A 15,377-nucleotide genomic window follows, 5' to 3' on the forward strand; every position below is an offset into this window, starting at 1 on the left:
CATAAACGAAGCACAAGCAAATTAAATTAAATAAAAAGGCATTGGTAATGCAAAAAAGTTACTTTCAGAACACATTTAAATTGTAGATACTGCACTTTGCCTTTGTAATAGTACTCTAGTTGTTCGAGGTAATACAAAGGCAGAGTGCAGTATCTACAATTGAGGTCAAAGGTCATATCGTTGGTCTTTTCTTTTTCTATACAATTTTCCTTCCTATAAAGGTATTCATTGAAAGTATCACCACTATTGTACCTGCAACAGGTTTGGCCGGCCAGTATGAAAACTTTGAAGGCATTTTTCTCAGTTTCAATGTTGACGTAGTTACTGCACTTTGCCTTTGTAGGGCATGACAAATTGTATTTCAACAGGACACCTGTCTCCTACTATGAAGCAAGGTCTTATTACACTAATTCCGAAGCCCAACAAGGATGAACTTTCACTGGATAATTAGAGGCCAATAACCTTATTATGTAATGATTATAAATTGTCGGCACACGTGTATTCAAACCGATTGGATGACGGTCTGCCAAAATTAATTGATGAATGCCAATCAGCTTTTGTGAAGGGTAGAAGTATCCATAACCATACTTGGTTGAGTCTTGATATGTTAGATTATAATGACTTCATTAATACAGATGGCTTTGTGCTATTTCTAGATTTTTACAAGGCTTTTGATTGTGTTGAACATCCTTTTTCCTTGGAAGCATTACACTTTTTGGGCTTCGGAGAAAATTTTCGTAATGTTATTAAGATGTTTTATACTGATATAAGCAGTTCTGTTTCCCTGAATCCTGGATTTACCCCTAGGTTTGAAGTACTGCGAGGCATCCGACAGGGATGCCCTACGTATTTCCCCAAAGCTTTTTATATTGGCAACCCAATTGCTAACAGTTCTTTTCAATCATACCACGGAGAAGGAGAAGGTATTACTTTTTTCAACAAGGAATTTAAAATAAGTCAATTTGCAGATGATACATCCATTTTTTTTAAAAGATAAATCAATGGTAGATAAATCCCTAAATACAATCTCTTTTCTTCAAAAGCTTCAGGACTCTCACTTAATATAAAAAAATGTGAACTTCTCCCCATTCATACAAGTGACGACTCAGTCATTGCTTCAATTAGAGTTGAACCTGAGGTGAACTTAACATTATCTAAAAACCTTATTAGAAGAGAAGACGTTAATGTTTCAAATCGTATAACAGATGTGAAAATATCCCTCAGTCACTGGCTAACAAGAGACCTTACAATTTTTGGAAGGATAATTTTATCTAAAGCAAAAGGTATATCTAAATTAATCTATGCTTGTCACTCCTTGTTCGTTTCTAACAACAACTACCTCTGACTGATAGGTCTTGCTGTAACCATTAGGGCTGGCCCGAATTATTCGAATATCCGAATATTCATTCGGAAAATTAGTATTCAAAGCTTAAATCAGTATTCAGAGCTTCGTTTTCTTTTTGTTTGTTTTTTTGCTAAACAATTTTTTTTGCAGGAAGCTAGAACTGCAATATAATGTCAGCAAATAATATAATATTTGGGATATAAAAGTTAGTAATATTGTAGTAGTAGTAGTATATTGCTAATTTAGGAGGATATTACATCACTAAGTGTCACAAGCGCATCCATCACCTCACCTCCGAGCGCACTTACATTACTTACATTGAACGAGCTGGTTCAAAATGCCCCAAAAATCAGTGCCAAATTTGCAACCACAAATTGGCATTTCACGGAGGAACGACAAGTTTGATGAATCACCTCAAACATGTAAGTAGCCTATTATGCAGATGTGACATAGAACTATGTGTTGACACAGCCTTGAAAAAAACATTGAATAGCTTGATAATAACAAAAACTATCAGAGCCCGAGCTACTGTACAGGACACCACACGTGTGTAGGTTAATAAATTATTAAATAACTTTTGATCCGTAAGTAGGAAAAGCATGCCGTTGTCGGCTTCGGGAAGCTAACGGCCGTGCGGTTCCGATGCTACCATTGGTGCGATTGGTTGTCCTTACAGAAGCTTTTTTATCCAGCTTGGAACTTGTGCTTATTTTCGGGGTCTTTATGCAATAAATAAACACAACCTTAGATCCAAGAATGATAGTCTCTATGTACTTAATTAATACATGTTTGATAGTTTCGGTTTCGATTCGTTAGCTTTGATGCTAAATGTGATGCTAAATGATGCTTTGGGAGAGTCCATCATTGTGTGAGGGTAAATGTGTATACTTTAGAGAAAATACAAATTTATTAAAATGCTTATTAGGCCTATTATAACAATGACATCACTGCTGCACACATACTATAGCCCAGATAGTCTAGATTTTTTTTTTTATACATGCTTTATGAGATATTAATTCCAGGCAAACCAACTATGCTCAAAAATGGGTTAGGGCTCATTAATACATATCTATTTAATAATCCTATACTGTATACTTTAATTAGAATTTCCTAACAAATTATTATCATCATAGGTCCATCCTCAGACATCCCAACCATCGACATCGACCACAAAAGCTACCCAGAGGAACCTTGACTTTGAGAAGCCAATCTCAGACAACTGAAAGAGAGATATAACATACAAAGTGGTAGAATTTGTAGCGATGGACATGAGGCCCATCAACATAATCGAAGGCGAGGGTTTCAAAAGATTAGTTGAGTTGTTGGAGCCTGGATACACCATCCCCAAACGTTCAACAATCTCTTAGAAGCCCTCACAGTTAAGCACAATGAACTGAGGGGCCAAGTATTAGCACAGACTGCTAGTACTACAGCAGTCAGTTTCACAACAGACATTTGGACTTCGATCGGTATGGAGTAGGGATGGGCACGAGTAGTAAATTCCAAACTCGAGTGATCGAAGGAATTCCTCGAGGATCAATCGAGTACTCGTTTAATCAAATCTATTTTTAGAATGCAACGCATCTGCAGCGGGAATAGGCCTAATGATGAACGGCAATATGGCCAACCAAACATGCAATGCTTATTCTCCATAAAAACAGTCAGAGTTATCAGAGTATTCATTATTTATTTTTGCAAAACACATTTTCCTTACAAAAATAAATATGCGTCTCACAATTTAAATCACGTCGAACCAAGGCCTGTAACGGTTTAAAAAAAACAAAAACGAAACAAGTTGCCTACCATTGAAAATAATTTAAAGCTGCAAATAAAACGGCAGCAAATGGACTATGGAAATACTCAGCGTTGTGATCTTCTCTACACGGCCAGGATTACAGCTGCGTCTTGCGGAGGTGAAAATAGCCGACACACTTGGTTGCTGCGGGTCTGCTTTCCCGAACTCACCGTAGTGTTTCAGGAGCATATGTTGCCGCATAGTACTTGTAGTACTCTGGTAGCTCGATTTCGCTTGGCACATTTTAGATTTCACCTTATGATCTCCTATTTCTTTAAAGTATTTAAATTCTTCGCTGCGCTTTACTTAACCGCCATCTCTTAACTTTTTGAATTCTGGCGTGCCTGCACACGGCACGGCACGCGCCACACAGAAATTTGATACATTTCATTGCTTTGTGCTCACGGCATGCGTTAGTGGCGCCGCACAGAAAATTGATACATTTGCTTCAGAAAACTTTGTTTGTGCGTGTATATGCAAACTCGAGTTTGCCTGTCCACCAACGAGTTCATTTGTAACTAGGAGTACTCGAGTAATCGATTCCTCACTCCCATCCCTAGTATGGAGGCATCAAGGGCGTCAGTTTGTTTTTAGAAGTGGTGGGGACAATAACCATAAGCTTGAGTGTGGTTTGAAAAGTGGTGGGTACCCTTATGTAAGCTATTCATCCATTCAACGCTGCATTACAATATGCTCTGCAGTGTATTGTCAGGTGTTGAAAAACCAGTTTGTGTTTTGGCTTGTTTTGCAAAACGACGTTGGAAACACCAGGGTATTGGCTCGGGATATGTAATACTAATACACACAGGACATAGAAAAGTGTTGGCAATTTAACACTTATCTTGACATCAACAAAGTTTACCAGACAATCGATGGCAGACTGTAAAGGGGGTAGGCTACGAAATGAAACGAGGTACTACTGAGCATCAGCCTTTTGAAGAAGAGCAAGGGTTGCTGGTAGCATAATGTTATGCTGCATTAAAAAATGAAAAAAACAAGCACCCAGAGGAGAAGTGCATCTGCCAAATCCTGACCACCAGTAAACACTCGCGAAGGACCAATTCACACTTCACTCGTTACATCATGAGCAAATAGCCCGCAAATAAAATCCCCTAGAGTTTAGGATAATCACACAGCAGGTTATACAAGAACATATTTATGTCAGGATAGGCCTACCACTGGCTCCAGCCTCCAAGTCCAACGTCAAATATCTCAATCAGACAAAAACACTATAACCACATTGGCATAGCAATCGAACCGTGTGTAGCTGCTACTAGCTGCAATCTATATATGAATGCATAGTAGCTGGAGCACCAACCAGAATCAGATGATCACAATCGCTTAGGACCGTGGGTAACCTAGCCAGGTCATCACGAGCAAACAAAACCAGCAGCAAAGTTTACGTAAACCAATTTCTTACCTTATGTGGCCCTCCACATGCAGGCTAGATGATGTATCCATATTCCACGTTATCCAGTGTCACAAACATGCTTTTTACAGGAAGCAAAAGGACCGCCTATTTTCTGAATAAAAATGTCAATTTTGGCTGGCTGTCTTGAAACTTCTTTATTATAACGCTGTGTGTACAGACAGCCCACGTAGCCGCCTGCCCCCTCCCCCTCGCGATGATATAAAAACAACAAAAAATCGCTATTATAAGGCTATTCAAGTGGATCCATAATGTCTAAGAGAAAAGCGGGAAGCGATATAAGATCCTTTTTCAGCAAGCAAAAATGCGCTGTAAGTTTAGAGAAATCTACAAATCAACTTGTTTTACGATGTTTGATATTAACTCGGTTAACTGCTAGTTCTCATCTACTGCTAACGTTAACGGTCAGCTAGCAGTTACACTGCAGTTAGCTACATACCGGCTTTAGCTAGTCTATGCTTTGCCTACTACAAATTTGTCTTCCACTTTTATTGGTTGAGTGGAATACCTTTTGTACAGTAGCGATTGTTTCTAGTGTTCCTGTTCCATATATATCTCAAGTTAATTCCATGATATTGCGTTAGCCTTCGCAAGTACTAGAAGTCATAAAAGCTAGCCTTCCAAGTTCACGTTCTCTCATTTCACAATGTTCGATCTGTATGCGCCACCATGGGAATGCAGACTCTTGTCATTTTACAACGCCATGTTTCTACAGTGGCTGACAGTCGACAAATCAAACGACTAGATACCAAATTGCGTTTTTCACACGTTTGAAATCTGCAGATTTACCACTAGATGTCCCAATATGATTATCCATACTATTCATAAGAAAAAACAGAATATACCCTAAAACTATGCAAAAAACAAGTATGATTTACCCCAAATCTATGCTAAAACGTTAAATAAAACACAAGTGCCAATAAATGTTTGTTTTATTTATGAACCATCTGTCATCAGGAAAAGGAACCAAGTGCAACAGAACAAAACAAAGAAGTGCAGGGACCGGGAGCTGTGGAGGTGAGGGTCACATAAGGAAAACTTGAACATTCAGAAACTATAACATGAAACATTACTAACAAAGTTTAACATTTTCATAAGGAACCGGAACTGAGTGGAACAGAACTAAACAAAGAAGCTCAGGAACAGGGGGTTGAGAATGTAGAGGTGCAGCAGGTGAGGTTTCTAAAAAAAAAGATGCTATTGCACAATTTAAAACATACACTACAGACAATTATAGTGAAGTGGGCAGGGCTACAACTACAACAAATATTAAGTTGATCAACACAATGGCAATTATGAACAAAAAAATTAAATAAAACATTTCAGGGAACTATTTAAAGAAATACTACCAAATTATCATACATGTCACTGACTACATTACAGGAGGAGGTGCCTCAGCAGGAGGGACAACAGGATAACCCTTCCCAAACAGAGGAAGAGCTCAATACCCCTGAGGATATTTTAGTTTCCCCATACCAACCAGCTGCACAGCTAATTGAGCCACAAACTCTGCCCAACCGCACTCTCCGATTCCAGGAGAGCTGGTTCAAAGACTACCCCTGGCTACATTACAGTTCTGCAATTAAAGGAGTTTTGTGTTTCTACTGTGTAAAGGCCTTTAAACATAATATTCCAACAATGGCCAGAAATACAGAACAAACCTTCATTTCCTTGGGGTTCAGGAACTGGAAGAAGGGTAGGGAGGCGTTCGACAAGCACACCAACAGTAAGGCACACATTGTTGCTGTAAACAAACACACACATACACACAACTCTGTCAGGATGCAACTTTGCAGCATCTCAGAAAAATCACAAGAAGCAGCCAGGTCAGCACTGGTAAAGATTGTGAGTTCACTGAGGTACCTTGCTAGACAGGGATTAGCTCTCAGAGGCCATGACAATGATGAGGGAAACTTCAAGCAGCATCTGGAGGAGAAGGCTGAGAGTGACCCAAAACTGGCAAGCTGGTTGCTGAGAAACCATGCCTACACAAGTCCTGAGTGTCAGAATGAGATACTGCAGTTAATGAGCAACGCCATTATCAGACAAATAGCTAAAAACATCCATGCTTTACCTGTACTGCAGTACTCCTTGATAATGGACGGAACACAGGATATATCTGGCACGGAACAGATTTCAATTTGCCTCCGGTATGTGGATGCTGACCTTGAGCCAAGGGAGGACTTTGTTGGTCTGTACGAGGCCTCTTCAACGACCGGTGAGCACCTTTTTAGAATTGCCTCTGATGTGCTGCTCCGTCTAAACCTGCCGTTCTCTGGTCTTCGTGGGCAGACCTACGATGGCGCAGCCAACATGTCGGGGCACTTGTCAGGGACACAAGCTCTGATCCGGAGACAGCAACCATTGGCCAACTTTGTCCACTGTGGCCCACACTGTGTAAACCTTGTCACACAGGCTACGTGCAAATCCACACCGGTGATAAGGGATGCCCTGCATTGGATCCATGAGCTGGGATGCTTACTTGCCCAGTCTGGAAAATGCAAGACCACTTTCAAAGACATTGCCATGTCCACCACAGGCTCCTTCACCTCCATCAAGCCTCTGTGTGCCACCAGATGGACTGTGCGTGCTCCAGCCATCAGAGCAGTCCTCAGCCAGTACAACGCCATCTTGAGTGCGCTGGAGGAGATGGCCTCTGCTGCAAAGGTCAACGACAACACTGCCTCTAGAGCACATGGTGTTCTTCAGAAGCTGGAAAGTGGAAACACCGTTCTTGGCCTTCTCCTGGGTCAAGAAGTCATCACAAGGTTGGAGGGGCTGAACTCAAGTCTGCAGGCAAGAGGGAAGACCATCAGTGGAATGCTGAAAGCCGTTGAATATGTTAGGCAGGGCTTTCTCTCTTTGAGGGCCGATGATGCGTTCAAGGCCATCTATGACAAAGCTGTGGATTTTGCCGCAGACTTGGATCTCCAGCAAATACAGTTACCTCATGTCCGAATGCCATCCAGTAAACATGGTGGTCCTGCCAAGCATCATACTCCTGCGACACCAGAGGAGTATTTCCGGGTCCAGTTTTTCAGTGCCATTGACATGGCGACCACCCAGCTTCATGAGCGTTTTGATCAGGTGAGCCTGGGAAATCTGGTGAAGCTGGAGGAGCTGCTGATTACCGGAAACAAAAATATGGTGGTGAGCTTGTACCCAGAACTGGACCTACAGGCACTACAAATTCAACTGGCCATATTTAAAGCAAATAACACCTACACTTCATGCAAAGAAGCTGTCCAAATTCTCAGAGGCATGCCACCAGAGGTCAGAGGGCTCTTCTCACAGGTGGAGACTCTGGTGAGACTGCTACTCGTGGTCCCAGTTTCATCCTGTGAGGCTGAAAGGAGCTTAAGTGCTCTGCGACGGCTGAAGAATTGGCTGAGGACAACAATGACCCAGTTGAGGCTCAACAGCACTGCAGTCTGCCATATCCACAGGGATACACTGAAGGCCTTGGACAAAAGGGAAATAGCGACAGCTTTCATTGGCACATCTGAGAGGCGGGTGCATGTTTTTGGCCAATTTTAACTCTCCAACCTAAAGACACACACACACACACACACACACACACACACACACACTAGGCCCAAGTTCAGTGCTGGCACATTCTTAATTTTGGATTACAATACTCTTGGTAATGTTGTAATAATGTAGTAGGCTAATCAAACAGTTCAGTGTGGTTCAGAATAATTAATAAATAATCCATAATCCATTTCAAATACTTGTTTTCCTGATTCTTTCCAATTCATAAAATAGTTAACCCGTCTTTGGTCATCAGTCAACAAGAGTCATTCACTTTGTTCTGTTTTAAAAAGACCCTTCAGTCATCCAGCTGGTGTCAATACACAAAGGTCAAAAGGATGTAGGCCCGCCCTACTGTCCTACTGTCCAAACTGGCTGGCCCGAATGCCATTTTTCAGGCTTCGAATACACAACATTAATATCCCTACTCCCTGGAACCGATTTAATAGCTTTTGAACGTTAATTAGTTAGTTATAAAGTAAAGGGAAACAAGATATCTCTTCTTCCTCCACCTCTCTCGCTTCTCTGCTTGGTGTCGCTTATAGTTTGCCTCCCTCGCTCTGGTAACGTCACGTAGGCCTACCTCACGTGGAAAAAAAATAAACAAAGCTCTGAATACTGATTTAAGCTTCGAATACTATTTTTCCGAACGAGTATTCGAATAATTCGGGCCAGCCCTAAAACTGATAGCAGCTAATATTATTCACTTTCGCTCACTCCAAATTAGTTAACACTGTAACCGCAAACAATTAGCTACAACGTGGTCTTGCCTAGCTAGCCTATACTCTGAGGCGACTTTCTTGACGCTTGTTGTCTTCAATGCTGCTGCGAAGTGTGTGGAAAGCGTCTGTAAAACAACTATTAGGCTGCCTTCCAACTGCCAAGTGTAGTAGGCCTGCTGCTGGAATGATTAACCACAGGTGCTCGCGCGGCACTGAATGAGAGATACTGATGATCAGAATCCCGCCCCCTCATTTGCTCCACTCACAGCCCGCTGTTGTGCATGCTGTGAGGATGTCTTCGTGCGCGCCTATCGCATGATTTAGACTCGACGATTTCGGTTGAGTAAGTGTTTTTTTTTTTGTTTTTTTTTGTCGCATTTTTAAAAGTGGGGGGGACAAAATTCGTATTTTAAATAGTGGGGGGGACATGTCCCCCCCGTCCCCCCTGTAATCAACGCCTATGGGAGGCATACATGGCAGTCACTGCGCATTTCATCATTTCAGACTGGGAGCTCCAGGCGTATGTGCTGGAAACATATAGATATAACAGACAAAGTGGTAGAATTTGTAGCGATGGACATGAGGCCCATCAAAATAATCGAAGGCGAGGGTTTCAAAAGATTAGTTAAATTGTTGGAGCCTGGATACACCATCCCCAAACGTTCAACAATCTCAGAAGCCCTCACAGTTAAACACAATGAACTGAGGGGCCAAGTATTAGCACAGATTGCTAGTACTACAGCAGTCAGTTTCACAACAGACATTTGGACTTCGATCGGTATGGAGGCATACATGGCAGTCACTGTGCATTTCATTAATGCAGACTGGCTCCAGGCGTATGTGCTGGAAACAAAAGAGATGGAGGAAATCCATACTGGTGAGAATATTGCACACCGGCTTGGAGAGGTGGTTGACTCCTTTGAAATACCTAATTTTAAAAGAGTAGCCATTGTTCATGACAACGAGAGCAACATGACGCTGTGCACAGAAACTCTGCGCAAACAGCCGGAGAAGTGGGGAAACACACTGCAGCTGTGCGTGAACACAGCTGTAAAGCAGGATCCGATACGCCGGACAGTGAGCGCTGGCAGGAATCTAGTCAGTCATTTTAGAAAAAGTGCAAAAGCAACTGCAGCCCGAAAGAAAAGCAAAAACAACAGAATGTAATTGAGCACAAGCTCATTCAGGATGTGTCCACTCGATGGAATTCCACACATTCAATTCTACGTCTCCTCAGTGGAAAATTCATACCCGGACACAGCAGTCATCGTCCTCGGGGACTTTAACCAGACCAACCTATCATCTGAGCTCCCCGGCTACCATCAGCAGGTAAATTGCCCCAGCAGAGGGACCAACACGCTTGACCACTGCTACACCTCCATCAGAGAGGCTTACCGTGCTTTCCCTAGGGCTCCGCTGGGCAGGTCCGACCACGCAATGCTGCTGCTAATTCCAAAATACAGGCAAAAAGTTAAATCCTCCAAAACACCAACAACCTTTCTCCGGTGCTGGTCCCCCGAAGCCATTGAACAACTTCGGGGTTGTTTCGCGTGCACGGACTGGGATGTTTTCCATGCCGCAGGTGACCTGAACGACGTCACCGAAGCAGTGACGTCATACGTCAATTACTGCGTTGACCTGTGCATTCCACTCAAAAAAGTCAAACACTACAATAATAATAAACCGTGGTTTAACAAGGACATTAAGATAATAAGAAAGGAGAAAAATACAGCACATTTGACAGGAAATAAAGAACAATATATGGCTGCCAAATACAAACTGAGATCTGCAATAAGAAGAGCCAAATCCAACTATGCCACTAAATTAGAAGAACAAATCTCTAATAGTGACACCCGCTCTATCTGGAAAAAATTACAAAACATGACAAACTACAAAAAGAAACCCACCCCCACACCTGACAGCGACAATCAGCTTCCTGATTCACTTAACACTTTCTATGGGAGGTTTGAGCAGGCACCGGTTCCACCACCATCTCTCCCAGACCCCCTCCCCCCCCCCCCCCTTTCACCATCTACGAGGAGGAGGTAAGGAGCACCTTCAAGGGACTTAAGAGGAATAAAGCCCCCGGCCCAGATAACATTAGCCCCTCCGTTCTCCACCACTGTGCTGCGGAGCTGGCTGGGTTTTTTACCAACATCTTCAACTCCTCCCTCTGCCAAAGCTCAGTACCCAACTGCTTCAAAGAATCCATCATCATCCCAGTTCCCAAAACCAAGAACATCTCCTGCCTCAATGACTACAGACCCATTGCCTTGACATCAGCAGTTATGAAATCATTTGAGCGCATCATACTAAATCACCTGAAATCTGTCACCACCCCCCTCATGGACCCATATCAATTTGCATACAGAGCCAACAGTTCAGTTGAAGACACCGTCATCTTAGCAACTCATCACATTCTGAACCACCTGGAGTCCGCCAACACATATGCCCGAATACATTACTGGACATGAACATCGACCCATGCATCTGTCACTGGATTCAAAGCTTTCTCTGGAACCGGCAACAAAAGGTGAAGATCAAAAATACCACATCCTCCCCTCTCTTCCTCAGTACAGGCACACCCCAAGGCTGTGTTCTCTCACCCTGGCTATTCTCCCTTTACACAAACAAGCTCACATCCCACCACAGCTCTGTCAACCTGTACAAGTACGCGGACGACTCAACCATCATAGGACTCATCACCAACAACCAAGAAACAGAATACCGTGCACAGATCAACCAAGCAGTGACCTGGTGTACAGACCATGATCTCATACTCAACTCATCAAAAACAACGGAACTCATCATCGACCCAAGACGCCAACCATCCCCCAAAACTCCTGTGCTCATTAAAGGTGAATCCATCTCCATCACTGACACATCTAAACTCCTTGGAACCCACATCTGCAATAACCTCAAATGGAAAATAAACACAGACCACATCTACAAAAAAGCCTAGCAAAGACTTTTCCATCTCCGTCAGCTCAAGGAGTTCAGGGTAAGGTCCCATCTTCTGCTCCACTTCTACACAGCCATCGTAGAAAGCATCCTCACCTTCTCCATCACAGACTGGTTCGGCAGTCTAGACTCACTCTCCCGGAAGAAACTACAATGCATCATAAATAGAGCATCCAAAATTATTGGCACACCCCTTCCATCCCTTGATTCACTCTACCACAAACGTACACTACGCAGAGCACGGAAAATCATCTCCGACCCCACTCACCCTGCACACTATGCCTTCCAACTACTGCCTTCTGGGAGGCGTTACAGGACAATTGCCTCCAGAACAACCCGGTTAAAAAACAGTTTCATCCCAACTGCAATAAACTTTCTGAACTCGGAACGTTAAGGATTAAGTATGGCCCTTATGTATTGTGTAGTGTGTATTTCTGTATGTATATCTGTGTTATATGCAGTGGTCAAGTTGTAAAAAAAAAGCCTGGGGGGATGGTGGATCCTGCTAGGGGGGTCCGGGGGCATGCCCCCCCCCCCGAAGATTAAAAACAAAAATCCTAAAATGGTGACTTATATTTTGATATTGTTTAAGCACAAAGATAATTATTATATTCTATTACTGTAAAACAACATGCATGCTATGGATATATTACGTGTCAGATACTCCTGTCATTGATCTTGACCAAGGCACCTCAGAATTAGAGTTGGTCCCATGGCTACCACTCCTACATAGTTAGGGTAAATGCATTGCAGAGGACACATTTTCCCACTGGGTGCAAGTGCAACTTCATACTCATGATACCTATAAATCTACTGGGAATTCATCCAATAAACATTGTAAATGAACATGAATCCTCTCAAGTCAAGTCCATTTTAATTCAAGTGCAAGAACATGGATTAAACAAATATACCATTTACAAAATCTGAAAATACTACATACAATATCAAAACCTCACAAAACATTGTAAATGAACATGAATCCTCTCAAGTGAAGTCCAAACAAATATACCATTTACAAAATCTGAAAATACTCAAACAATATCAAAACATTGTAAATGAACATGAATCCTCTCAAGTGAAGTCCAAACAAATATACCATTTACAAAATCTGAAAATACTACATACAATATCAAAACCTCACAAAACATTGTAAATGAACATGAATCCTCTCAAGTGAAGTCCATTCAAGTGCAAGAACATGGATTAAACAAATATACCATTTACAAAATCTGAAAATACTACATACAATATGATATAATACAAATACAAATAAACTGACCAGTTTTGTTCAATGGCTACCTACCCCATTCTCCCCTACAGTATCTTATAGAAGCTTCCAGAGAGTTTCGTAATCATGTTTTTTGATGCAAACTTTCCGGGCTCTTGCTCTCAGATCATTAGCCAAGCAATGACTTTGAAGCCAAGACTTGACATAAACATCTGGTTTGAACATTTGTAGTGGAGGGCCAACACACTTGATGAAAAGCAAGGCTGACATACTTTTCACCTCTAGCGTGTTTCTAGTTGTGGTTAAAATGTTCATCTGACTGAACCCACGCTCACACTCAGCTGTGGAGATGACCAGTGTGTTCACTGCTTGAAGGAGGGGTTTTAGCTCTTCTGGCGCTTGTGGTGTCATTTCACCAACAGATTTGAGTTTCACCATATCAATATATTCCCTCATTCCTCTCTGAATTTGTCTGCCATTATCAAGCTTGAAAAAGGAGCAGAGTTCCTGTATTTCATAACGAACACCACACACATCTGGCCAGTTTGATGGCTGCAGCACTTTGACATTGTTAAGAAAGCTCTGGTACTCTTCTTTGCTTCTCTGTTTTCCAGGCAGTGATCCCATTCTTGATTCAATTTTAGCAGCCAAAGCATGAAAGAAATGTTGGTGGTTTATTTCTCTGCTGTGTCTTAAATTATTTGTCAGTGGCACCCCTTTGAATAGCTTCAAACCCATTGCAGTCTGAGCCACTTCTGCCGCTGGTCCAGGCTGCTCTGCCATGGACTTCAACACACGGACCTGCCGACTGAGAGTTGCTACAGCCTTGTGGAGCGTTTCTGTCTTGAAGAGAGAGAGAGAATTCAGACAACTCTTCTAAAGCGTCATACATGATTCCAAGATTGTGCACAAAGGTGGCATTAGAAAGGCGATCTATTAAACCACTGAACATGCATCTCTCTGTTGAACTTCTTTTAGGATCAACTGAGGCATTAGAAAAGTGCTTGTGGATTGCAGGGTACTGCTGCCATACAGCTTTAATGGTCCTGTAACTGGATGCCACCCATCTAGTGCTGAGAATTCTCCCTATGTTCAGACACTGTAAAGCAAGTTCCTCACAAAATTCAGTGAGCTCACGACGGTTTTTGGCCGATGCATGATAGAGACTGTACACTTTGTCAAAGAAAAACTGGAAGTCATTCATCCCTACAGTTTCTTCAACAGCATCTCCAACACTCAACTCAAGACGGTGGTTCATGCAGTGCCACACCATTACGTTTGGAAACTTTTCTACAATTTTGGTTGCAACACCTGCTTTACTTCCAAGCATTACAGAAGCTCCATCTGATGCAAAGCAAACAAAGCGTTCACTCAGAATAGCTTCAGAGAAGCCATGATGTGACAGGTTATTCATTAGAGCTTGATAAATTTCACCTGCATTGGTAGCAGAAAGCTCAACTAGATCCAAGAAGAATGTTAGGGGCTCTTCACTCATCCCTAGGCTCGCTCGAATCTAAATTATCAATACTGATTTTTTACTGTCAGTTGTAGCTTCATCTATCATAACAGAAAGTTTTGCTCCACTTTGAAGGACCTTTCCAACTGCTCTCTTTCGCATTTCATTTGCTATGTGTTGGCTGATTGTTGCACAGGAATGGTCTGAATGTAAAGTTCTTCCCATGTCTAGTCCATTCAAGACTTGCAGATCAATATCGGACGGTAGATCTGTGAAAGGCCTTCCAGATTTTACAATCTTGTACACTGTACGAAATACCCTATCAGTAGTTAAGAAGTGATCCCTTTGCATTTCAGAAGTCAATGTTTCCAATGTTTTTTCTTTTGCTTTTTCCATGGTTTTCTCAGCTGCTTGGTGATAGTCTGACATTCTATTCTTGTGTATTTTCTTACGAAGAGACTGCAGCTGTGCTGCTCGGTTTGCACCATAGGCTGTAACTTTAACGTTGGACCACTCATCAGCAATATGCAACTGGCTGCTCCCACCTGTACTTGGCCCAACTACTTTCATTTTCTGGCAGGTTAGGCAGCCAAGTTTTTTGCTTTGACATATTAGCCATGGATAATACTTTTTTTCTCCCTGAACTTGGTAGATGTCCAGCATTCAGGGATATCTTGCTCATCATCTCCCTGGTTATTTTGGTCAGAATCATCGACACTATCTTGCCCTGCTTCTGCCTCCTCCTCCGCCTCTCTTCTTTTTTCTACCACAAAAACATCAAATCTGTGTTAAAGCCCCACTTATTATTATTATTATAGGATTAGCTACATTTCCCCCTCTTCGAAAAAGAAAAGTGTCTATTGTGAATTATCAAACCTGTTCCTTCTCCAGCTCTAGGCTCCTCTGCTTC

General features: G+C 42.2%; 1 protein-coding gene across 1 annotated transcript; it reads left to right on the forward strand.

The window, feature by feature from the left end:
• Window positions 1–5,508: 5,508 nt before the first annotated feature.
• On the forward strand, window positions 5,509–8,106 carry LOC132463673 (zinc finger MYM-type protein 1-like). The gene is made up of 3 exons (XM_060059971.1): window positions 5,509–5,586; window positions 5,668–5,742; window positions 5,953–8,106. The coding sequence occupies exon 3, from the start codon at window positions 6,208–6,210 to the stop codon at window positions 8,104–8,106; it is 1,899 nt and encodes a 632-aa protein (XP_059915954.1). The 5' UTR covers window positions 5,509–5,586; window positions 5,668–5,742; window positions 5,953–6,207.
• Window positions 8,107–15,377: the final 7,271 nt, after the last annotated feature.

The sequence above is a fragment of the Gadus macrocephalus genome, chromosome 8 (assembly GCF_031168955.1).
Source record: "Gadus macrocephalus chromosome 8, ASM3116895v1".
NCBI classification, from domain to species: domain Eukaryota; kingdom Metazoa; phylum Chordata; class Actinopteri; order Gadiformes; family Gadidae; genus Gadus; species Gadus macrocephalus.